The 25,120-nt window shown below is 37.7% G+C and overlaps 3 protein-coding genes across 5 annotated transcripts; all 3 read left to right on the top strand.

Moving 5' to 3' along the window:
- Positions 1-564: 564 nt before the first annotated feature.
- On the top strand, positions 565-15,337 carry LOC122021642 (phosphoglycerate mutase-like protein AT74H). Of its 2 annotated transcripts, none has more exons than XM_042579795.1 (5): positions 565-1,076; positions 12,149-12,268; positions 12,443-12,602; positions 14,788-14,868; positions 14,985-15,337. In XM_042579795.1, the coding sequence occupies exons 1-5, from the start codon at positions 629-631 to the stop codon at positions 15,061-15,063; spliced, it is 888 nt and encodes a 295-aa protein (XP_042435729.1). In that variant the 5' UTR covers positions 565-628; the 3' UTR covers positions 15,064-15,337. The 2 variants fall into 2 exon arrangements, with proteins under 2 accessions (XP_042435729.1, XP_042435722.1); XM_042579788.1 differs by having other exon boundaries at positions 12,389-12,602; positions 14,985-15,334.
- Positions 15,338-15,763: 426 nt separating this feature from the next.
- On the top strand, positions 15,764-20,848 carry LOC122021609 (pentatricopeptide repeat-containing protein At4g21190-like). Its single transcript, XM_042579747.1, has 5 exons — positions 15,764-16,058; positions 18,256-18,354; positions 18,983-19,126; positions 19,199-19,411; positions 20,173-20,848. Exons 1-5 carry the CDS (start codon positions 15,849-15,851, stop codon positions 20,413-20,415), a joined length of 909 nt encoding a protein of 302 aa, XP_042435681.1. The 5' UTR covers positions 15,764-15,848; the 3' UTR covers positions 20,416-20,848.
- Positions 20,849-23,164: 2,316 nt separating this feature from the next.
- LOC122021626 (protein LSD1-like) lies at positions 23,165-24,854 on the top strand. 2 transcript variants are annotated; one of them, XM_042579776.1, is made up of 6 exons: positions 23,165-23,495; positions 23,621-23,750; positions 23,935-24,051; positions 24,125-24,232; positions 24,330-24,439; positions 24,528-24,854. In XM_042579776.1, exons 2-6 carry the CDS (start codon positions 23,693-23,695, stop codon positions 24,555-24,557), a joined length of 423 nt encoding a protein of 140 aa, XP_042435710.1. In that variant the 5' UTR covers positions 23,165-23,495; positions 23,621-23,692; the 3' UTR covers positions 24,558-24,854. The 2 variants fall into 2 exon arrangements, with proteins under 2 accessions (XP_042435710.1, XP_042435702.1); XM_042579768.1 differs by having other exon boundaries at positions 23,177-23,495; positions 24,119-24,232.
- Positions 24,855-25,120: the final 266 nt, after the last annotated feature.

Here is a 25,120-nt window from a genome sequence, read left to right as displayed (position 1 = left end):
ACAGCCGTCGCCGCCAGTTTTAACAGTTTGGAAAATAACTACTACTTTATATTAAAATGTTTTTTTAATAATTTAATTAAAATCATTTAAATTTATTAAGATTACTTTAATTTTATAAATTCAATTTAAAATTTAAAACAATACTCTATATATTGGATAATTTTAATTAAATTAAAATGATTCTACACAACAACATTCATATAAAAATAAATTTAAAATAAGAAACATATTGATTTTTTTTAAAAAATATCCTTTTAAAAAAAATGACAATTAATTTTAATTTTTATCCAATTTATAATATTAACAATTAATAGGTTGCACAATTTATAAATTTTAAGTGTCTATTTGTAATATTGTTAATTCATAAATTATAGAAAAAAGTTTATAAAAATAAAAGAGAGTAAAAGTACAAAATTTGAAGTGTCAAATTGTAATTACGAAAGAGAAAATGCGTATAAAAATTGTGTCTAATCAGAGGAAGAAAGCAACCTTTTGACGAACTAGCTGACGATTTAAATTAAATTTAAAGTTAAAATAAAATTCATCTTATTGCATAAACTCGATTTCGAGAACGGGGAACAACCGCCACACGCTCGGAATCGGAAGGGATAACCAGCAGCCAGCAGTAATGGTCTCGCTGCCCCTCCCCGCCTCCCGCTCTCGAGTCCGTTGCTGCGAAGACACTCTCGGTCGTCTCAGCCCCCGCTTTGCCCCACCGCCACACGGCGCAGAGTGCTTGTTCCCGGAGCGCTCGCAAGCGGCGTTCTTCCCCCGTCCTCGCCGTATCATTCTCTTACGCCACGGACAGAGCGAGGGAAACATCGACGAGAGCGCCTACACCCGCATCCCAGATCCCAGGATTGGGCTCACTGCCAAGGGCTGGCGCGATGCCGAAAGATGCGGTCTCCGGATCCGCGACCTCATTGCCGGCGATGATGACGAGGACTGGAAGGTCTATTTTTACGTATCGCCCTACCGAAGGGCGCGCGATACCCTCCGTGGCCTAGGAAAGGCCTTTGAGCGCTCGAGGGTCGCAGGGGTCAGGGAGGAACCGCGTCTTCGAGAGCAAGATTTCGGTACGTTTTCCAACGCCTTCTTTTTATTCCAATTCTTTAATCTATTTTGCGCAGTCCATCTTGATATGTTTCTCTTGAATTGGTGTTTTTGGGTAGTGATTAACTGATTATCTATAGCCAATTGAAGACAATTAACATCATTATCGATGCTTAGATCAGCAGATTTTGATGAATTAGCTTTTCATTTTAGGTTTCGTTTCTACTTTATTTACTCTTTTTTATGTTAGTATAGTAAGTGGGGAGTAGTCTTATTTTTATCCTTTGTTATTTTCATTTGTTTTCTCTAAGTTGGTATTGAGAATTCCTAGCAATCCAGGATCAGGTCATTGCAGAATTCTGCAAATCAATACAAATCAGAAGTAAAACATTTTTCTTGGACAAGAAACATACAGGCTAATGAAGAAAAATACATGATAAAAACTTTGCACTATGCCTAGACCCTCTAAGAACAAGCCACCGGTGAATTGGAAGTTATGTTTATTGAAATCGTTGGAGCTCCAATGGGGGAAGTTCACAAGAGAATAACCGAAACCTGAGGATGACTAAAGAGAGAAAAGGAGAGTTAGAATGGGGTCGTGGGGCCCCGACGGTGCCACTCTGATGCTCAAGTTAGTTTCGGCGGGAAGATGGAGAGAAAAATGAAGAGGGTGAATAGTAATCTCATTAAGGATTATTGCATACCTCCGTCCATGGTTTTTATAATACTACCGCCGAATATCTCTTTCTTCTAGGGGTGCTAACCCGATCAAGTTCGTTGTGTGAATCCAAATGAGGGGTTATGAGAGAATCCCAATCGGGGAGCTCTTCTAAGGAGTCGGAGGATAAGTTTTGACCGAAAAATCCTTAGAATTTTGTAGGAAAAATCTTTAGGAGCCCAACTCCAACTAAGCATTTGTTAGAGACTCGACTAAAAAGTCATTAAAATCTTTCGACTGAAAATTCGGTGGAGACCCGATCGGTGAATCGTTGGAGATTCCTGACTCGAGAAAGCCCTAGAAATTTGGTGCCCTTTAAAGGACGTTTTCTTCTCGTCCGATCGGTGATTCGATAAAGGATCCCGATTGAGAAATCCTTGTAAATTTTATGCCCTTAAAAGGATGTTTGCCTCTAGCTCACTACTGGGAGAAAGTGAGCCCTTAAGAGGACATTTACCAATGAACGTCACTGATCCGAGATTAGGGGAATTTTCTGCTAGCTCCCGATTGGAAAGGGTGAGCCCTTACAAGGACATTTGCTGATGGACGCTACTGATATGAGATTAGGGGAATTTATGATAGCTCCCAATCGGGGAGGGTGAGCCCTTAAGAGGACATTTGCTGATGGATGCCACTAATCCAAGATCAGGGGATTTTCTACTAGCTCCCGATCAGGGAAGGTAAGCCCTTACAAGGACATTTGTTGATGGATGCCACTGATCCGAGATCAGGGGCATTTTCTGCTAGCTCCTGATCGGGGAGGGTGAGCCCTTAAGAGGACAGTTGCTGATGGACGCCACTGATTCGAGATCGGGGGATTTTCTGCTAGCTCGCGATCGGGGAGGGTGATTTATTAATTTGGAGATGGAGCACTGATCAGTCTGAGCTTTTCATTGCAAAAAGATTATGTACATAACATTCGGAGTATATCAAAATAGTACATGTAGGATACTCTAACTCACTCGGCCTATAGGGTTGGAAGTAGTTGGTGCTCCACGAACGATTAAGCTCCTCCCCTTTAAGAGCTTGAAGATAATAAGCCCCTGAGCTCAACTTGCAAATGATCCGATAGGTCCTCCCTATTGCGGTTTCAGCTTGTTGACATCTTCGACCGACTTAATTTTTCTTCAGACAAGATCGCCGACTTGGAAGACTCAAGGGATGACTTTCTTGTTATAGGTTTGTCGCATCCTTTGTCAGTAGGCCATGAGCTGAGCGGCAGTTCTCTCTCTGATTTCAGTGATGAGGTCAAAGTTAAGGAGTCGGCGGTCGACAATCAACATTGTCTTGATCATAGGTGCTTCGCGTAGTGGATTCTTTACCAACTTCGACCAAGACAACAATTTCTCCTCTGTAGACCAAGTGAAAAGGCGTCTGGCTAGTACTTTCTCTAGGTGTTGTTCGATAGACCCATAGAATGCTTGGCAGCTCTTTGGTCCAATTACCCCTTACATGATCGACCTTAATCTTGAGCCCGCAAATAAGCTCTCACTTGACTACTTCAGCTTGCCCATTGCTTTGTGGGTAGACTATTGATGTGAAAACTTGCTGAATGCCCAACCCTTCACACTATTCTCTGAGCTTGCGACCTTGGAATTACCGACTATTGTCGGAGACAAGCTTGTAAAGGATGTTGAATCAATATGCTGCCATAAGAATTTCATCATAGCTCCTTCAGTGATCCGAGTTAGGGCCTCTGCTTCTACCCATTTGAAGAAATAAAAATAGCAACCAGGAGTAATTTTTCTATTGAAGCCTGATCGGAAAGGGTCATACTATATTCATCCCCGATCGAAGGGATATGAGACAATTGAGGTCTTGAGGAGCTCGATCGGATGGTGGGAGAGATGTTGATGCTTTTGGTAATGAATGCAGGTGGTGACAAATTTAGCAGCATCAGTTTGTAAAGTTGGACAAAAGTAGTCGGCCAATAAAACCTTCCTGCCGAATGTCCGACCCCCACATGATTTTCGTATATGTCTTCATGAATTTTCCTCATGGCATAATCAGTATCATCGGGACTGAGGCACTTAAGAAGAGGGCATGAGAAAGCTCGCTTATATAGATTATCACCGATAAGAGTAAACCAACCGACCCTCCTTTTAAGTAGTTTAGCTTGTTTTGGGTCGGCGGGTAAAGTTTCTTGTTGAAGCAAAGAGACGAGGGGCATCCTCGAGTCAGTAGGCTCATCTTGATGAGCAATGAATAAGGTCTGTGAAACCGAATCATCCAAGGTCTAGGTAGTCACCAGGTAGCCAATGCACATGCCATTTTGGCTAGCTCATCAGCCTTTAGATTATCTGACCGAGGAATCTTCTAGTGGACTACTTCCTAAGAATTTGCTTTTAGTCGGGAGAAGGCCTCAGCATAATGTTTCAATCGACCATTTTTTTATCTTGAAGCTCCCTTCTAGAGAGGCCAATTGGGAATCTGAGTGAATGATGACCCGAGAGGAGCCGACTTGTTTGGCTGCTTGAAGACCGTCAAGAAGGGCTTCATACTCGGCTTCCTTATTAGAGGCCCAAAAATTGAGTCAAATTGACAATTGCAACACATCCTCTTGAGGACATATCAACAGTACTTTGACTCCACTACTTTGTCGAGTAGAGGATCCATCTACATAAATTTTTCAAGTCTCATCTGAGTCGAAACTAGATGTTTTAGTCATGAAATCCGCTAAGCCTTGAGCTTTGATGGTTGTTTGGGGCTGATACTAGATATTGTATTTACTTAGCGTCGTTGCCCATTTAATTAGTTTGTCTGAAGCCTCTAGATTAATTAATACCTACCTCAAAGTGCTGTTGGTGAGGATGGTAATTGAGTGAAATAAAAAATAAGACCTTAGCCGCTGAGCCGTCAAAACTAACCCGAAGGTCAATTTTTCTAAGGTAGTGTATCTGTTTCTACATCCTTTAATAAATGACTGGAAAAATAAATAGGGTGTTGAATATTATCCTCTCCCTGTATAAGGACCAAGTTGATTGCTTGATCGACAGCTGACACATATAACTATAATCTTTCTCCAGCAATGGCTTAGAGAGACGCGATAGATGTGATAAATATTCTTTGAACTTAGTGAAGGCTTTATCACAACTGTTATCTCATTCAAAATTGGAAGTTTTACGAAGTATCTTGAAGAAAGGTGCTTCGGTCGGCCGACCGAGAGATGAAACGAGCGTGATACGACCGACTAGCCTTTGTGCTTCCTGAAGATTATGCGGAGGAGACATATTCTGCAAGGCTTGAACTTTTTCTGGGTTGACTTTAATCCCCGCTCGGACATCACAACACCAAAGAGGCACTTGGGTTTAGCTTGAGCCCGTACCGCCTCAAGGTACTACAGGTTTCTTCAATATCCATGATTAAATCTTCAGCCCATCCGGTCTTGATTAAAATATCATCAACATAAACTTCGATGATCCTACCGATCCGGTGCTTAAACACCCGATCCATCAACCGTTGGTAAGTAGCCCCTACATTTTTTAGTTCGAACAACATAATATTATAACAGAAAGTTCTGTCAAAGGTAATGAAACTAACCTTTTCTTGATCTTCAGGGGCCAAAGAAACTTGATGATAGCCTTGATAGGCGTCCAACATATAGATAAGCTTACATCCTGAAGTGGAGTCCACCAGCTGGTCAATGCGAGGAAAGAGATAACAATCCTTCGGATAAGATTTGTTAAGATCCCGAAAATCTATGCAAACTCGTCATTTCCTCTGGGCTTGACACCAAGACCACGTTGGCGAGCCAAGTTGGGAATTGCACCTCTCGAATGTGATCGGCCTCAAAGAGTTTATTGACTCCGCTCGAATTATCTTATCTCGATCAGCTCTAAAGTGCCTCTTTCTTTGCTTGACCGGTCGTGCATCGGGGAGAACGTTGAGGTGATGCGTCATCAGGGTTGGGGAGACGCCAATGATTTCCTTTACCGACTAGGCGAAAATATCATGATTTTTGGAGAGACAAGTCACGAATCTTTGCTTAAGTTATGGATGAAGATGGGCAGAGATTCGGGTGGTCCCATTCTCCCGTTAGAGATGAATTTGGATTTCCTCTTGTCTTTCTAACAGTCAGTCTAATATTGCTTCTTTTCCTTCCACCTGTCGGGCCACATGCACATCATGGGAAACTTGTAATGTTTCATCAGTTCGTTGGGCTTTGTGAGTATCCGTTCTAACAATATCAACATAATATGTTCTAGACTGATCTTCTTTGACTTCCCTAACTCGGTCATTTACCGAAAACTTTATCTTTTGATAGAATGTAGAGATTACCGCTTGGAAAGCATTTAGCACTGACCTTCCCAAGATAACGTTGTAAGCAGAAGTGGTATCTACTACGATAAAAGGTGTTCGTCAGGTCCTCTCCAAAGGTTCCTCCCCAAGAGTTAGTGAAAGATTTATCTGGCCAAGTGGCTGCACTTTGTGTTCGGTTAACCCAAACAAGGGGGTGGTTATGGGCTGGAGTTCCTCATCATCAACTTGCATCTTATCCAAAGCTTTTTTTTAATATAATGTTGAGCGAGCTACATGTATTCATAAAAACCCTTTTCACATTATAATTAGCTATCAGAGTGTGAATTACCAAGGCATCTTTTTGAGGTGCTTTTACTCCTTCTAAGTCCTTAGGCCCAAAGCTTATAGAAGGGCCAGATCTTCTTCTTCGACTGGTGCCAACCTCGTAGTTTTCCAATCGTCGACTATGAGTCTTTCGGGCACGATTAGAATCTCCATATGTGCGGCCTTCGGAGATCATACCAACCTTTCCTTTAGGAGGGATTTTTGTTTTAGCTTTGTTTCTTTCTTGATTGGCTTCTCGTTGGGGGTCGCGCTTGTCGAATCGATAAGCTTCATCATCACGGCGGGTAGCTCGGGGAGAGGAGCATTGGGAAGGGGGGGGGGGCTTCAGTTTAATAAGCGTCGACCTCTCGTCGAAGTTATTCAACATAGTTATAACATTCTTGGGTTGCATGTCCTCTTGTCTGATGGTAGGCGCAGAAACAACCCATCATTTTGGGAAGCCACTGACCCATGTGTCGGATGAGGAGCAACTTCTATTGCTTGAATTGCTCTTTCTCCTCTATGACTCGTCGACTGGTGATAAGTTGGACATGACTCCTTATTCTGCAAAGGCAGTGGAAGCGCTTTGCGCTTGGAATGAATGGAGGGAGCGCTGATGTCCTTCCTCATATTCACATACTTGACCGATCGGTCAAGTAGATCATCAAAGTTTGACGGGGTTTTTTCACCAAGGATCTGAAGAAATACCCCTCTAATAGACCTTGAGAAAAGACACTCATCAATATTTCGGAAGTCACCGAAGGGACATCTTGAGTCACCCGATTGAATCATTAAATATAATCTTTTAAATTCTCCTTGGGCGTCTGCTTGAGAGAAAATAAATTGAGCAGAGTCTTATGATACCTCCGGCCTAGCAAAATGGTGCAAAAATACAATCTGGAAGTCTTAGAATGATCGAACAGAGTACGTCGGGAGTCGGTTAAACCATCTTTGTGCCGAACCCGATAGTGTAGTTAGAAACACTCAGCATTTGACGCTATCGGAATATTGATGTAATGATGCCGCATTTTCAAATTTGCACAAGTGGTCTTCTAGGTCCATAGCACCATTGTACTCCCCAATCATTGATGCTTAAAAATTTGGAGAAGGGAGAACCTTTACCCTCTGTTTGGATGGAGTGAGGGAAGATTCACGGAAGGGGAAGTGAGAGGAAGTAAAGTATTTAACCTCTCCTTGTTTGGGAGGGAGGGAAGGTTCATTAACGTAACATGGGTTACTTTGTTTGGGAGGAAAGGAAGGAGAATGAAGGTTAAATAGATAAAGTTACAAAAATATCCTTACTTTTAAATTAGACATTTTTCATAATATTAATATTTATTTTATAAATATAAATTAGATATTTTTAATGATAAAATTAATTTTTATAGTATCATTTAAATTAGTTTTTTTAATAAAAAATTAATATTTTTATACTATTCATAACAAAACAATGAATTACCTATAATCAAGTAATTAAATGAGAAATAATGAAAATAATGATTTTAGAAATCTTAAATAAAAAAATTTGAAAGATAACGCCGATAACGAGAATTCCTATTCTTTAAAAAATTATTAAATTTTGATGGCAAAATTAAAAAATAGTAGATATCCTCTTAAATTTTGACGGCAAAATTGGTTTCTCCCTTCAATTCAGTTAGAAGACGTGTCGAATCCCCTCCTCTTATGATCTGGCAGCAAGCGAGCTATGAAGAAGGCGAGGAAATTAGACTCCGGTAACATAGCAAAATTAGAAATTAGAAAATTTCTTAAACTATTAAGAACAAGGATAAAATTGGAATAAAAAATCTTTTATTTTACCTTCCCCTTCCTTACATCCCAATTCGGGGTGTAAGAAAATCTCTCTTTTCATGGGTAATGAAGGTTAAAGCTTACCCTTACCTTTCCTTTCCTTCCCTCACTCCTTCCCAAACAAGGTTCAAAGTTTCCCTTCCCTTTATTTTCCCTTCCTTCCCCTTTCCTCACCTCCTCCCAAACAGACCATTAGGGTGCGTTTGATTCAAGTCATCATGTATAACCTTGGTTATGTGATTACTAGGTAATCACATAATCAAGGTTATGGGGAATACAATATAATGTTGTTTGGTTCAATCCTAGCTAATGTAACAAAAACTTATTTGTTTGGAGGTTTTAGTGTATACCTTAGTTTTATATTTATTGTATTACCCCTGGTTAAACATTTTTATAACTAATAAAATAAATTATTAATACTAATATAAAATTATTAGTATCATTATAATTATTATTTATTATTATTATTTATTATTTTAGAACAATGGGAGGCTTTTCTCAAGCATTTCCAGGAGTTGTTGCCGAATGCATTCCGCAACGTGAGACACCATATTTCACTATCTCTAAGCCAGCTCTTGTACCAATTCTAAACTATTGTGCATTTATTCACAGAAAAAGCCTCACGAAAATATCACCAAGAATTTAGTGCATAAGTGGCTTATAACAAATTATCACCAAAAATAATATAATCTGAGTCAACTCAAATTGTCTATATAACAAATAAAACATGCAACAGCAAGTTAGTGTCATCCTCTCAACATCCTCCAAGCCTGCGCTAGTTTATGGCTCCACAAAACTCACTAAAATGATCGTCGAGTACCATTCCAACTCAAGCAAAGATTTCCAACTCGAGCAAAGATGACCGTAACAAAAGCTCCAACTCTCTTCAACCATGAAGCAATGGGTGAGATGGTAGAAGTTCAGATAGTGTACCCAAGAATGCTGTAAAATGTTCCACACTGAAGCGCAACTACATAAAAGATTTTGAAGTTAGGGCATCAACAATATATTGAACACTGTCCATCAAAGGGAACCCTATGACATACCACATGAAAGAACAAAATTTTGAAGTTTGTAACAATGAGATAAACAAAGTGAAGGATCAATTGCCATCGTTGTATCTGAATAGCACATCAAATAGAGAGACAAAAGAATGCACAAGATTGAGGATGAATCAACCACATTAGCATATCAAAAATGGATCATAGATCAAACTAACTATTTGCGGTGAACAGAATTTAATCAAATGGATCATATTTTAAACTAACTATTTGCTTTGAACAGAATTTAATCAAATGGATCATATTTTAAACTAACTATTTGTGGTGTATAAATGATCTCACAATCTGAATTGTGCCTTTTACTTGTACTTGGAACATAAAAACCACTAAAATTTATTATAGGTTCAAAACAAAATAAACAGAAATAATGGAAATATTAAAGTTCTAATTGGTTTTGAAAGATTGTTTCATGCAATTGCTAGAGAACAAAAGCTGCGTACTAGAGCGAAAATTAGTTCGTTTTGTTTTAGCATTGTTGTTATTCCAAGTTGAGACAAATAAGAGTTGATAATGATAGTTTAATGCAAGGTTTGTTGAGGGCAGATGTTTGACAAAGTTAAGAAGATCGCATATGAGAATCCAAATTCATATATATCAGGTTTCTTACAAATCAGAGTAATTGCTACTCCCCACAAGTGTCTGATGACTGGATCGGTCTAAGGAACGTATTAATAGGGTTTAAGAACATACCTTTTCCAGAAAGGCGAGTGAGGACTATTTGCGCGTGGGATGCCTTCTGAGTGGTGAAAGCCGCTAGGATTCTTCGCGAGTGGAGAAGCCCTCGCAAGAGTGGGGAACACAACGAGATCGTCGCAAGAGGGAGGATCCCCAAGAGATCGCCATGGGAAGGAAGAATCGTCGCGAGAGGGAGGAAAGCAGTGCTAGGGTTTTCTGCGAGTCGGGTTTGGTAAGATTGAGATTTGATAAATCTGTTGGGTTATTTTTGTCTCATAGGGTAAATATTAGAGGGTAATTTTGGTTAAAAAATTTCCTCAACCCCGGAATCAAGAAAAACCTCACTTCTCGGTGGTTTTCTGATTCTAGGTTGTATGCCCAAATTGCTGATGTGTCAGGCATGCATCATGACTCAGGAATTGCCGATTACCTAAACCAAATAAGATTTTTGTTGATAACCTTGAATAGATAACCAAGTTTATCAACAATAACCCTCAACCAAACACACCCTTAGGATTTCATGACCCATTGGTAATCAGTGCTTTGCCCCGAGCGGGATCTCAAGGCGGTGGTTCTCTGGTTGAAGATTCCACAGAGTGTTCACTCCGCACGGATTCTCCAATGGGATTGATGGTTGGAGCCTGAAGTACTTCGATTGGTCGTGTTTGTCTTTGTCGAGGGACTTAAAGGTATTCAATCAAGGCAGAAGGTATCCATGAGGGATGATGGTCCGCTATCTACAGTTGTTGCCATGTCACTTGTTGCTACTCTAATACTCCTCGCACCGCGACAGCTACAATTCTTTTGAAGTTGTTGTGTTATGGTCATGGTGGTGGGTTTTCTGGTGTCATCTATCTGAGTATCTAAGTTCAAGTATATGTTCCCATAGACGACGCCAATTTGATCTTACGCCGAGATCCTCGAAGAGCGAGCCACCGGTGAACTGGAAGTTATGTTGACAGAAATCGCTAGAGCTCCAATGGGGGGAAGTTCACAGGAGAATAACCGAAACCTGAGGATTAGCAAAGAAAGAAAAGGCGAGTTAGAATGGCGTCAGGGGTGCCCTAGCGTTGCCACTCCGACGCTCAAGTTAGTTTCTATTGGAAGATGGGAGAAAAATGAAGAAGATGAATACTAGTCTCATTAAGGATTATTGCATACCTTTGTGGACCCTTTTTATAATACTACCGTCGAATATCTCTTTCTTATGTATATTAACAGTGTATTAACTATGGATGGGACGTGTATCATACTGTATTAAGGAGGGTGTCCCATCGTATCCACTAGTATCATGTCGATCAAGATACGGGATATGATATCCCACGTGCCCTGACAATTCACATACCTTGTCAGTACATGCGCCGTTCTCCATAACAGGCCGACCCATGATGCCCTTGGGTTGTGGTGAGAGGGGCATGTTAAGGAGAAGAACGTCGGATTACCAGGGCTAAATGGAAATGGACAAAGCATGCCCGACCCCAAAGGGTGCATCTTTGGTCGGCTTGATCATATGGGAATAAGGGAGCACACTCGATCGGGCATGGGCAAAAGGCGCCGGTCAAAGTGGTTGGTCGGTGCGAGCGATCGGCCGATGTGGACGATCGTGGAAAGGCAGAGAGCAACCCGGTTAGTATGACCTGATCGGAAAGAGGCGAGGAGGCTCTGATATGTGCGATCCCGACTGAGGTGAAGAGCATCTGGTTGGTTCGATGAGTCTAGTTGGTCACCTGATTGGGAAGAGGTGGGGAGCCTCCTGCTGGTGCGATCCCGAACGAGGAGAGGTGAAGAGTGTCCAATCAGGATTCAAGGAACTACCCAAACGGATCTTCACTTTGTTGACTTGCCTTGACTTTTGACCTCCACCTAAGCATACTGCTTGACCCTTGGGAACACATGGAGGCTTCCCATATTCACCATATCAACATATATCTACTTTATGTCATTTGTATTCAAATGACATTAGGACCTCTTAGTTTCCTCCTGATAATTAGTTTTCCTTAACTGCAATTTGTTGATTCAGTAGGATCATTACAGCTCCCTGAATTAGCAGTACATGAATCCTAATGGAGTTGTATGAATGATTTCAACTAAGCTTCCTCATTTTTTTTTTTTGTAATAACAATAGAGCATGAACAGGCTGCCTAAAATAGATCAGAATGCTCGAGAGAGCTGGTTAAAGTAGCATTATGAACCAAGCCGAATTTAAAAGATTATTTTATTTGACTGGTCTGATTTTAGTGTCTTCTTACTCTCTATCTCTGTGGGATAGGAAACTTTCAGGATAGGGAGAAAATGCGAATTGAAAAAGAAGTCCGTCGCCGTTATGGTCGTTTTTTCTATCGGTTTCCTGATGGTGAATCAGCTGCAGATGTCTATGACCGAATTACAGGTACATGGTCTGCCTGATTGAATCCTTTTGATTAAGAGAATAAGTTGAGATATGTCTATCACAAATAACCTATTTCTCTAAGTTACATAGCTTCGTATTTATGCAGTATTACTGCTACAGGCTTTAGGGAAACCCTGAAGACAGATATTGACATTGGCCGCTTTCAGCCACCAGGTGCAAGATCGCCAAATGTGAACTTGGTAATTGTTTCACATGGTCTGACATTGAGAGTGTTTCTAATGAGATGGTACAAGTGGACAGTCGAGCAGTTTGAGGGGCTTAACAATTTTGACAATGGAGGATTGCTAGTCATGCAAACTGGTAGTGGGGGCAGGTACTGATTTGTATGAGAATCAACCTTTTTATTATTTTTCCCTCATTAATTTTTATTTTCAAATATTTCCTCCTTGCCATGTCCAATCTTATTACCCATTGCTTAACTAATTTGTTTATCAATCATAAGTTTTTTTGCACGGGTAATAGTTTTTTTGTGCTCATCATCATAAAGTTTTACCTATGCCAACTATTTGGTGTCAGTTTTAAGAATATTATCCTCCATTTATCTCTATTCAAGATTTTTTTATTTCATACCTTATACCTTCCACACTAATTAGTTCAACTCCTTAACTAGAAAATCTGCTACATGCCCTTTGAACATATTCAAATCACCATCTTATTTTCTCTCATTTTATCATCTATTATAGTAAACTTAATTGCCCTCAGATATTATTTTATTTCTTAAAATATTTTTATAGTAACCCACACGTCCATGTTGGTATTCCAGTTGTTTTAGTGGCTGGAATGACTTATTTTGCTTAGGATGAAGGCAAGTAATTCATGTACTGCTTACCCATATTATCTAGAATCTCTGCATTCTTTATTGATCCAACAAACAATCTTTTTCAACAATCTATCATCAGTATTTAATGCTCTGATAAACTTGACAATTGGCGTGTGCTGTTAGTATTCTTACCAGAAGCTTTGGAAAGCTTTACATGAGCCTATACAGTTAATTTTTAATTGACACAGGTTGGGATTTTGTTCCTTTTCTCAACTCAATTATTTGGAAGCCCAGAAAGCATGTTGCTGTGTTTATAAATATTCTTTGATTCAGTTTAGAAATTTGATTTATACTAGGGACTTCCATGAGCATTAGACTTAGCACATAATTATTCACACTTTGGTGGCCATGTATGCATCCAATCTCATTTCATTGCATGCCTGTGCAAAATTCCAGTAGAAAAGGCTCGAATTTTTGTTGCCATCCAAAACTGTTGATTGCTAAATCTCTTGAGGAACATATGCATAAATATACCAATCAATCAGAGTTTCTTATTTGGTTTGTTTTCATTCTGTAGAATTGAACTAGTAACAAATTGGAAAGTAATATGTACCAATTATATTGAGAATGACAGTCAAATAATTGAAATGGTCTTACTTCTGCTCTTCTTTTGATGAAAAACTGGCATGATCCATGGAAATGTTCATTTTGCATGTTACAAAGTCTAAACTCAAGTCACCTAAAAAACATCTCTTTTTGATAACCATCTTCTTAACTAGTTACCAATAAGAGGCTTACATTGACAGATGAATTCGAACATGGATTTTTTTTCTTGTTGAAAATCAAATTGTTTCTGCACTCCATCTGAATCCAAATCCACACTTGCCAATTCTAAGTCATTACTTTCTTATCCAATATTTGCTCAAGTCAGCAATTTAAATTTGAAGATTTCTATTCAAACTTATAATTGTATCATTCTGCTGTTTGTTTGTAGAACATCTTTATCTCTTTGCACTTCCGTAGTACCTAACTTTATTCTTGTGCCAAAATGAAGCTGATTCAATGTATTTTGATCTACTTAAGGTCGGCATTTCCCTATGTTACCACTATTCAGCTGTTTCTTTTCTAGTCATTATATCAACGATCTGTAATGTTCTTACAATTGACCAAGTTAATGAGCATTAGAGACTGTTTCTTTCATCAAACAGTGCATAATTTGCTACATCATCCTACTAACTTGCAAATGGTCTTGGCAAATGTTTTCATACACTGGCGTCGATTTCTTTCATTTAGTGCTAGTTTTCTGCTCATTGACGTGCTTAAGGGCAAAAAAAAAAAAAAAAAAGAAAATTCCCGGTGCAAACTAAATTGCGTTGCTTTCTTTTTTTTTTTTACTGGAATAGTTTCATAGCTGAATTATTGTCTATAAATGGAAATCCATATGTTGCTCGACTACATTGAAATTTAATTTATATAAAAATCCATTCGGCCATCCATGAAAAGAGGGCTACTTCAAAAACAGTCATAGGAATTTCTCAATGATCATGCTGATTCTTCCTTTTTTTTTTGGTTGAATGTTATCCTGTGATTTCCACATTGATCCTAGTGATAACAGAGTCCTACATTGCGGATAATCATATGATTGGCATGTGAAACTTCCGATCCACTAATATGTTGGTTATTCTCATCTGTATCCTTATTGTTGTGTTCTAATTTTGGATAAAACCTTGAATTACAGATACAGCCTCCTAGTGCACCACACCGTGGGGGAGCTTCGGGCTTTTGGTCTGACAGAATCTATGTTGGATGATCAAATGTGGTACTTCTCTATAGAGCTCTGAAAAACAAATTCCAAATAGTTGTTTTCTTAAGAAATTAATGGCCATTAATGGTTTTCCTCAAGTAATTAGTAGATGTTTTGTTGGTATTTTCCAGGCAAAAAACTGCAAAAATTGGTGAGTTGAATTACGATTTTGTGACAAACGGTTCTTCCTTTTTTACACATCTGGTCTAGCATCATGCAAGGATCAAAACTGAAGGCAATACACAATGAAGGCTCTAGTTCTTTCCTACTCATCGGCAAATCTGTAATCAACAGTGTCTCTCTATCGTCATCACATGTTTATAATACAACAGTTTTATCAACATCTTTTACTTAAATACAATCCCTTGTGTATTCCTCGTGGTGCATCATGATTCAAGTTGTTAAAATGTATGAGAAAATACAGAAACATAAATAATTCCTTGTATATTTAATTAAAAACTGCTTGATGGTTTAGATCATATGGCAGTGTTTAGAGTCTCAAATAGAATATCTAGTATTTCTGACTTAATTTTTTTTTTTTATTGAAATGAGTTGTTTTTAGCTAGACTTATTTATTTTTGAGCCATCAAGTTCGATTATTTTCAACTCAAATCGACATTTTTTTTAAAATTCAAGTAAACTGACTAATATATTGGATTTTTATTTGAAAAAATTATGATCGACTTAAATAAATTAAAATGCTATGGTAATTTTTTCAACAATACGTGCTATTGTATTTCAAAAATTAATATTATATAATATTGATTTTAAATTTTAAACGAGTAATACCTTTTCAGGCCTAAAATAGAAAATAAATATCACATTTCAAAAATCCATACTATTCTCAGATATTTTTTTTTTTCACGCAAATGATCGTAATAAATTTACACACTTCATTGACACGTTTTGTAGTGGTGACTGGGTGATACTCTGTACAGGGTTCTAGAATTCCAGACAGCAAATACCATTCTATCTTCCCATTCCGGGCGAACACCATGGCTTCGCTTACGCTTCCGCCTGCATCGTCGCTCCGCCCTGATCTTTCTTCTACTTCTCCTCTCTTTCCTTTTCTTCGCCCATTAACAGGCGACCTGCGCCAATCGATCCATAGGAAGAAGTTCCTCGTTCCGGCAGATGAGGCCACTGTGTCCCGCCTGGTCCAACACAAGCGGGATGCCGTGGCTTCCTTGAATCTGAAGCTTATTGTGAGTGGATCTACTTCGCTGGCTATGTTGTTTGACTTCATCCTCTGTAATCATTTTATTGTTGCTTGTTATGCTTGGCGCAGCCAGTCAATCGACGCGATTTTTTCATTTCTAGTTTCTTTTTTTTTTTCTGAAAGAAAATTTCTTGCCGTCTACCTATAGTTTTATTCTTGGTGATAGTCTGTAATTTGGTTCCTTTTCGTTGCCTTTGTTTGATTTTGTGATTTGCAAGCCTTCCCTAGGTTACTTTATTGGATAGCATTCCTTCTATGTTTCATCTCCCGTTGGTTGATTTACCTTTGCCCATCATGAAATCGCTTTGTTTGTGCTGCTTTAGCGAGTTTCATCTAGAATGTTTAAATTTATCCCTTGTTATGCATCCAACTGAGTTCTCTTGTATGGACAACTAGATCCAAGGCAAGACCTTATCTCTCTTTTCTATAGTAAAATAGACGCCCTTTAGGCTCTTTGTGGTTACCCGTCCAACTTCAGCTCCACGCTGAAATTGTAGTCTCAGTTAATAGGTGGAAACAATTAATCCCCTTTGTTGCTTGAAAACTTCCCATTACACGGTAGAAAGCTCACAATATCTGCTCCCGCTCCTTAATATTTGTCTCCTTTTAGATTCAGTCTAGACGTGCATGGAGGAAGTAGTGAAGAGGCCAGACTTTACAGTTTTCAACGTTGTCGATGTCAATCCTATAGCCAAGCAGTTCACCTGCTATTTACCCTTCTAGATCAACTGCTGATTATAGGTTTTTCCCTGTATGCATTGAATCTTGGAATCAAGCACTTGCTTAGGTTATCATCCACTTCCTTCCAGCAATAATCTTGGGTGGACAATAAACCTGTGGCAGTGTTGTACAAGAGGCTGGGATGCTCCAATGCGGCCAGTTCAAGAAGTGGTCATGGCAATTATTTTGACATTTCTGGTGGTGAGCACAGAGCAAGCATTGAGTTGGTGCTCAAATTGACCAACCTTCTACTTCCTCAAGCTCTTTAGTTTGGTCGTGCTCATATTAGGGATGTTAAAATTCACTGTGAATGCTGCCTTCTTTACCAATGATTCTGAGTCTCAAAACAATGATTCACTCAATAAGCCATGTGCATTCAAAAAAATTGAAGCAAATTGGAATTACTTATTGAGTGCATGCTTGTCTGAGACCTAGAGTTGCTGTAAAGAAGAAGGCAGCAAATTGGAATGACATTGTTGTCCTTGGGGAGTTTCAACCTCACTGGAGATGAGCAATAACCGGTTGAAGTGCTTGAGGTAGTGGAAGCCCGACTGATTTGTGCACCAACTTGATACCATTGGTGTTCGCCACTTGAAAAGTAAAAAATCATTATTGTTATTAAAAGCCCCGGCTCCTTGATCAAAAGCTGCACTTACTTACATAGGGTCATTGCCACTAACAATTGTTGCCAAAAGTGGGGGATGATAACTTGAAGTGACTGATTGATTGATATAGCAGGAAAAAGTGGCTATCCCTATGCTGTCAAGGACTGAATTGGTGCTTCTCCTTAACCACTTAATTGTCAAGATCAACATTAATGATGGTTGAAATCTTAGAATTCAACCTCTTCACTATTTCCTTCATGCATGTTGAGATTCTAGATCCAGTTTGAGTGATGATCTAGGAGGCAAACTATAGAGGGTGGAGAGTGTTGTGCATTCAACGTGAGGGTGTGTAATGGGCAACAAACGGAAGTTAAATGGAACAATACATACAACTAGTAGGGAGAACTCCAAAAGTGCCCATTTTATTATAGAAAGGAGATATATGGTTTTATTTTGGAATCTAGTTGACCATACTCTCTTTTACGACAAAAGAGTGTGCTCCAATATACCATGATCAAAAGAACAGAGCATTATAACAAGTAATGTATGAGTTGTAGCTTTTCTGAATCTCCTAGACCATGCCTGCAATTTCTATCTTCTGTCTTTTTTTATACCAACTCATTTAGATAACAAAGCCTCCTTATAACCTCCATTATCTGTAACTTTTTCCTTCACACTCTTCAATAAAAGTTAGTACTAGCATAGTGCCATGGTTGTCATGCAGCAAAGAATCTTCATAATGATTTGAAAAGTAAACAATCGGTTTACCTTTTTTTAGTTTTTCATGTGCCACTTTAGTAGTACTGTCAATGCCACTTGTAATTCAATTATGCAATTACATATCTTCATGCATGCCAGGTTTGTGAAGCTAGAGGCCCGAGACCCAGATTTCCTCGTGTGTGGAAAACTAGAAAGAGAATTGGGACAATTTCCAAGTCTCAAAAGCTTGTTGGATGTGTAAGATTCTTTTTTTTTTTTAATAGTTATGATCATTAATCAATAGGTGAACCATAAAATTGTAGTATGCTTAGAATTTATTCAAATGTACAACAAGGACCCTTTCTATATTTTTACATAATTATTCTTTGATCATTATTGCTATTTTGGTCTATATGAATAATTTTTAAAAAATAATTGTCCATGGAAGACTCATGTTTTCAGTCATCCTCTAGAGCATATCGATGAATATTCGTTATGATTATATTGATGACTGATGAGTATTCTTGCAGCCTGTGGGCATTTAAAAATTGTATTTCTTGGTTTTGCTTGTCGATTACTTGTGGGTCTTTGCAGACTTTTGGAATAACTTATGCAATCAAATCACTATATCTTGTGTTGCCCATATTTTAGAAAATAAAGCTTAATTTTGGAAAGTATCCTTGGTGTACAATATAGTATATTTTAACATATCAACATATGTGATTTTCTTAAACAATCTCTTTATGGTCAAATAAACCTTCATAGTTCATATTTCCTTTTTATTTCCTGAACTTCATTAGTAGGCATGCACTGTTTATTACCTTGGATTGGTAGGTATGTCTTGTTTATTACCATTTACTTGATTCAGGATTTTGATACCCTGTAGATAAAAGGTTTATCAAATGTAAAAGAGGAAGTTTATGGTGCTCTTGATTCATTTGTCGCCTGGGAGTTGGAATTTCCCCTGGTACTGGTGAAGAAGGCATTGAAGACACTTGAGTTTGAAAAGGAATGGAAAAGAATAATTCAGGTAGTATGGCAATATTTCATTATTGTGGAGTCCCAATCTTCATCCTGTTAAAAATGAATTTTAATTCTACAGGTGATCAAGTGGATGTTCAGCAAAGGTCAAGGAAAGACCATGGGCACGTATTACACATTATTAAATGCTTTAGCTGAGGATGGACGTCTTGAAGAGGCAGAAGAACTATGGATGAAAATATTTAATGAAAATTTGGAGAATTTGCCTCGTATTTTCTTTATGAAAATGATAACATTATACTACAGGAAAGGCATGCACGAAAAGATGTTCGAGGTATTTGATAGTTAATATTTGAATCCCTTCACTCCTTTTTATTCCTGGCATGCTTTCTGCCTGTTCATCAACTTTTATTAACTCGTTTTTTTTACATCTCTCATTGTTCGTGAGTGCAAGTCACCTGTTTGAGTTAGCAACATGGTGCATCTGAAACCCTTTCTCTACTTTTGGGGTTGGGAGTGATTGTTTGTCTGTCTAGAACAGGGGTCAACATCTTTATGAAAAGAATATGTTTAGCTGTTTAGCTAAATTTTCAATTATTGTAGTATGGATATTAGCGTAGCCCTATCCCTTATCATGTATGGTCATCTTATATGAATTAGTCATGCAGAGAAACTTCATTCGTTCAGCACATCTGAACAGGTCCACTGTACACAATAACCCATACAAAGTCCCTTGCTAATATTTTTCCTCGTAGGGTCTTGATCTAAGTTCTCTGCTTATATGCAAAAGTTAAAAGTCTTCATCACAAAAATAAAGACTTTGTTGTCTTGAGTTTGGCCTGAGTTGAACTTCAAATTTAGAAGAGCTGACAAAACCGGTCAATCTTGATCAGTCAGTTAAGAGACAACCAAAACTGAGGAAGATCGGCCAAATCTGGTTGAAATTTTCTCTCGATTCTTTGAATCTTCTAAAACAGTAGGACCAGTGTCAGAGTGGCTTAGTCTGATGGTTTGAAAATTCCTTTATCCTTTGTTGCCTATTTACTGGTCCGACATTCTATTTTTACAGCGCCACAATGTTGTTTCTGTCCTTAGGTTTTTGCTGACATGGAAGAGTTGGGCATCAGACCAGATCAGTCAATTGTAAGCATGCTTGGCGATGTCTTTCAGAAGTTAGGTATGGTGGACAAGTACGATAAGTTGAACAAAAAGTATCCACCGCCGACATGGGAATATCGATATTTCAAAGGAAAGCGTGTTAGAATACCAGTGAAGCAAATACATGGATCAGCTACTGAAGCCTGCACTACTGATGCTGCTGACAGCACGCAGAGCTAACTTTTTATCTATCGTAATCTGCAGCTCTAATACATCCGATTCTCTATGCAATAAATTCTGCCATGTGCACTCTTCAACATAAGCATTTCCATGTCGATAAATTTTTGCTTCGGGGAATGAGGCTTACAAGTAGCGAGTTTCTCCTTGGACCGAGAGCACGTGTATGAGAAAAGGAACGAGCGGAAAGCTTCATGATCTGAGTCTTGTTACTTTCACATAGGTGGTCTGAGAAATGTTGGGTGTCCATAGAATGGACAAAAAAAACATAGACGTAATTTTAGTGGTAAAATGATGTAAGAGTGATGCTTTGGCCGACCAACAACAGTGCCTGCATGCATGCTGAAACAATCAGGCCTGATGTTCTATTATATTAGTCTCAATATGTGGAATCAATAAGATTGATTATAATTGAACATAAAGTATGCTTATACTACCTCATTAATACGGTTTCATTTTTATTTTTAATCTTAGCGAACTAGCCTAGCCACCTTGGCAGTGAGAGTCAACATCTAATCAGTTGGCCTCAATTAATTCTCAAGTATTTATGATTCAAGCTTAAGTTATAATGCATTGCAGGATAATTTCCTTTAACGATGTGATTGGTTTAAGTTATCATGTATAATTTTAGTTGTGACTATCAAGTAATCATATAGTCAAGATTACGAGGAATAAAATATAACTAGATCAAGATTACGAGGAATAAAATATAACTAAAGTTTTTGGTTATAATGCAATAAAAATTTGTTTGTTTGAAAGTTTTAATAAATAATCTAATTTAATATTTTATTATACTGCCCTTAGTTATAAAACCAACCATATATATCTTTTAAACTTTACGTTTTTTTTATTTTTTTCTTTTTCACATTTTTCTTTATTTTTATGTGTGTTTTTTTAAATTTTTTATTTCTTTTCATTTTTTATTTTTTTAATTTTTTTTTGGTTTTTTATTTTTTTTTAATTTTTTAAAGTTTTTTATTTTTTTTACTTTTTTTATTTTTATTTTTTATTTTTTTTATTTTCTATTTTTTTATGTTTTTTAAATTTTTTAAATTTTTTACGTTTTTTAATTATTTTTTATTTTTTACATTTTTCTATTTTTATATATATTTTTCCTATTTTTTATATTTATCTATTCTTTAAATTTTTAAATGTTTTTTTATATTTTTTATTTTAAAAAATATTTATTTTTTATATTTTTCTTTTTTATTATATTTTTCTCTTATTCGAGAATATTTTGAGTAAAAAAATTCGTTAACCCCGAAATAAAAAAAAATCTCAGTTTTTCGATTCCGGGTTGCATGGAACATTATTTAGAAATCATCGATTACATAAATCAAATAGAATTTTTATTGATAACCTTAAATGGATAATCAAAATTATTAATAATAATCCTCTATCAAATGCATCCTAATGCTTTTCCTAATGGATGGAAAATTTGAAACGTTGGCTAAACAATGAGATGCTTGCGTTTCTTGATTTACTTGATGACCTATGAAAAAATTTATCACCTTTGGACTAATTAACGAGTTGAATAATGGGTTAGCAAAAAAACATCTAACCGGTTGATGTTATCTTTTCTTGCTATGATTAATTGATTTTTCACAATTACATTCAAAATACAAAAATAAAAATAAAACTATTTTATAAAAACCTAACATAACAAAAACTTTAGCACTGGACTTGGTTAATCCTGCAAGTAAAATGAATACCATGGATATAAAAATAATAACAAGAAAGACAATTTCAGATACTTTCTATTCCCAGATAAAAGTTAAAAAGCGACCTTTTATCATTTACACGTGAGTTTGTGGACATGAAAACAGACCAGGTCATTAATTTGACGCTGACTCAAGCATATAAATCCAATGCGCTCTGTGACAAAACCCATAAATTGATGGATCAAATATCTTTCCCAGTTGCCCCCGAGACTAAGGTGGGATGGTTAAGAGATGGAAAGGGACTTTCGTTACTCTGGCTTTAAATTTTACGGATTGAATAACTAGATTAAAAAATATATATCTTTCCAACTTTCCACCTCGACTTAGTCACAAACATAGACCTTCTAAATCACTTTTTACAGTCCAAGAAATAATCACAAACATAGATCTCTTTTACTTAGCATTAGGAACGACTACTTCAATTTGACTTAAGAGGATGTCTGGTTGATGAGTTTAAGAATAAAAAAATAAAATTCCACTCACTATCATACTCATAATCATTCCCATCATTTACTCAAACCTCCCCTAAATTTCTTTTATCATTCCACCAGATAAAAATACTCTACAGAACACCGTAACTAAAAATGTCTGAGACTTTATCGCTGCACCGTAACTAAAAATGTCTTTGAGACTTTATCGCTGCACTATAGCCCGGGTCACAAACACAGCTACTTGATTGAATGCACATTTGTTTTGTGCCATTAATTAGCACGGATTATCGCCTTTCTGTATTTCTTGTGAATCATGGTCAATACTGAGAAAGACTTGAGCCTCCCAAACACACAAAAAAACAAGTTTACGTCTGCGTCTGAGATTATTTGGTTTATCGACAGAAGATATCGTGGAAACACATGGCAAAGGAGGTTACGCATTTGTCCTCTATCATTTCCCTTTTGACGTGAATCAAAATTTGGTACTCGATTGGGAGGATGGTGTTTTTATCCGTTTATTTATAATTAAATCTCGCATCACCCTCAACCCGATTCATAAAATCGCCATCAAGTTTAGAGATCAGGGAAGGAATTAATTGAATGCGGTTGTGGCCTACGATTACAAGCTGATCCTCTCACGACTCATCTCGTTAGTTTTGTCTGCTAATTGAATGCCCCAGTTAAAGATAATTAAGCGGCGTGTGAAAGTGATCGCCTGGTTCACGCGGAGGTTCCTCCACCACAAGCTCGTCGACGCGGGAAGCTCACGCGCATGGCGCTGGGCACCGCAAAGCGCAAAGGTCATCAAGAGGCAATCAGTGCCTTCTCGTACTACAAGCGGCAGGAGCGACGAAAAGGCAGCGCCATGATCTCGATTTCTCACCATCAGTCGCCAGAATGCTCAGTCTCACCCACTCCCACCACCACATCGGTATCTCTCCCGACTTGTCACCGCACTTGGAAAAAAAAAAGCATACAGATAGATAAGGGAACCTACAGTGTGATTCAACTATTCTCTTCCTTATCTTTGTATTTTTCTATTTCCTCCTCTTTCAGAAGTTTAAAGATTAGCTGATTGGGGGGTTCAGTTCTCTGCTTGAAGTTAAACCTTTGGCGAGCAATTCGGCAATGCCAGTCCCTCTCGCTCCTTATCCCTCGCCACTTCCTACTGCACCACCCTCAAGTGGTACCTTTTTGCCCCTGCAATCTGAACTTGTCTGAATATGCATGCACGATCGTTTGGAATTTGACTACTAGAAACGGGAAATCAAAATTAGTGACGATTTCTGTGCTCTTATGATCTGAACAAGTTTTGCTAGGAAGGTTTTCAGACATTTAGAGTTTCTGAAATCTCATTTTTGGGTGTTCAGGTGCTCAGAGCCAACTTGTTTGTTCGGGCTGCCGAAATCTGCTTCTCTATCCAGTAGGGGCGACGTCAGTATGTTGTGCTGTTTGCAGTGCAGTGACAACCACCGTTCCACCTCTCGGTAACTTTTCTTTAGCGAATCTTTTACCAACTTTGAATTGAATTTAGAGGATTTAATTTCTATGCAGGAACAGAAATGGCACAGCTGATTTGTGGAGGTTGCCACACTCTGTTGATGTATATAAGGGGAGCCAGTAGTGTCCAGTGCTCTTGTTGTCACACAGTCAATTTGGCTCTGGAAGGTAAGCAATATGAGATACATAATTAGGATATGTCTGCCGTTCTTTGAGCTTAGAATCAGCCATCTTAAATATCATAGCAAAAAATGCTTGGTGACAGCAAATCAGGTAGCTCATGTGAATTGTGGGAACTGCCATATGTTGCTCATGTATCAGTATGGAGCAAGATCAGTGAAATGTGCAGTCTGCAACTTCGTCACTTCAATTGGTGTTAGTATCAAATAGATCGCGACTATAGTTAAATAAAATTGTTACTTATTATAATACAGAAGCTCTGAAGAGTTATTTTTCTTCACAGGCTTCACCGAGCACTGAGGGAAAGGCCTAGGTAGTAAGAGATCCTCAATCGACATAGAGAGAGATGTTTGTATATTTCCCTGCAAAAAATGCCGAGTGTCAATCTTCTTTCCACCGATTGTATAGAGCTTCATATTTGGCGAATCGAACTCTCCGAGATATCCCTCAAAATAAGAAGATTTAGTATTGTGTATTTGGCGAAGAATTATTGCATGAATAAACTAGAGTTGGATGGATGTTGTCTATAGCTTTAATGCCAGGTGCTCATGATTGGTATGTACTAGAAATGCATGATTTTAACTGTTAGACTTAACGAATTTGTTAGCTATTGCCTCTTTTTTTTCTTTGGGTAAAATATAAAAATAGGTGTCCTATTTTGTTTGTATGCTTAAAGAGATAGTTTTTTTAAAATGATTATCAAATAATACTATATTCCATCTCAATTTTTTTATTTTCAATTTTTTTTATTTTCGATAATATTATAGAACTATAAAACCATATAGTTATTATAAAATTATATATATATATATATATATATATATATATATATATATATTAGTCTGCACATCCGTTTGACCCATATTTCTAGATGAC

Source organism: Zingiber officinale, chromosome 1A, assembly GCF_018446385.1.
Source record: "Zingiber officinale cultivar Zhangliang chromosome 1A, Zo_v1.1, whole genome shotgun sequence".
In the NCBI taxonomy this organism is placed as follows: Eukaryota; Viridiplantae; Streptophyta; class Magnoliopsida; order Zingiberales; family Zingiberaceae; genus Zingiber; species Zingiber officinale.
This window is presented reverse-complemented; position numbering and strand designations above follow the sequence as displayed.

Coding starts and splice junctions, on each gene's coding strand:
- LOC122021642 (XM_042579788.1), top strand. CDS start 629: ATGGTCTCGCTGCCCCTCCCCGCCTCCCGCTCTCGAGTCCGTTGCTGC. Junction 12,603..14,787: donor CAAACTGGTAGTGGGGGCAG/GTACTGATTTGT, acceptor CTTGAATTACAG/ATACAGCCTCCTAGTGCACC. Junction 14,869..14,984: donor ATGTTGGATGATCAAATGTG/GTACTTCTCTAT, acceptor GGTATTTTCCAG/GCAAAAAACTGCAAAAATTG.
- LOC122021609 (XM_042579747.1), top strand. CDS start 15,849: ATGGCTTCGCTTACGCTTCCGCCTGCATCGTCGCTCCGCCCTGATCTT. Junction 18,355..18,982: donor CTCAAAAGCTTGTTGGATGT/GTAAGATTCTTT, acceptor GATACCCTGTAG/ATAAAAGGTTTATCAAATGT. Junction 19,127..19,198: donor AATGGAAAAGAATAATTCAG/GTAGTATGGCAA, acceptor TTAATTCTACAG/GTGATCAAGTGGATGTTCAG.
- LOC122021626 (XM_042579768.1), top strand. CDS start 23,693: ATGCCAGTCCCTCTCGCTCCTTATCCCTCGCCACTTCCTACTGCACCA. Junction 24,233..24,329: donor AGTCAATTTGGCTCTGGAAG/GTAAGCAATATG, acceptor GCTTGGTGACAG/CAAATCAGGTAGCTCATGTG. Junction 24,440..24,527: donor ACTTCGTCACTTCAATTGGT/GTTAGTATCAAA, acceptor TTTTCTTCACAG/GCTTCACCGAGCACTGAGGG.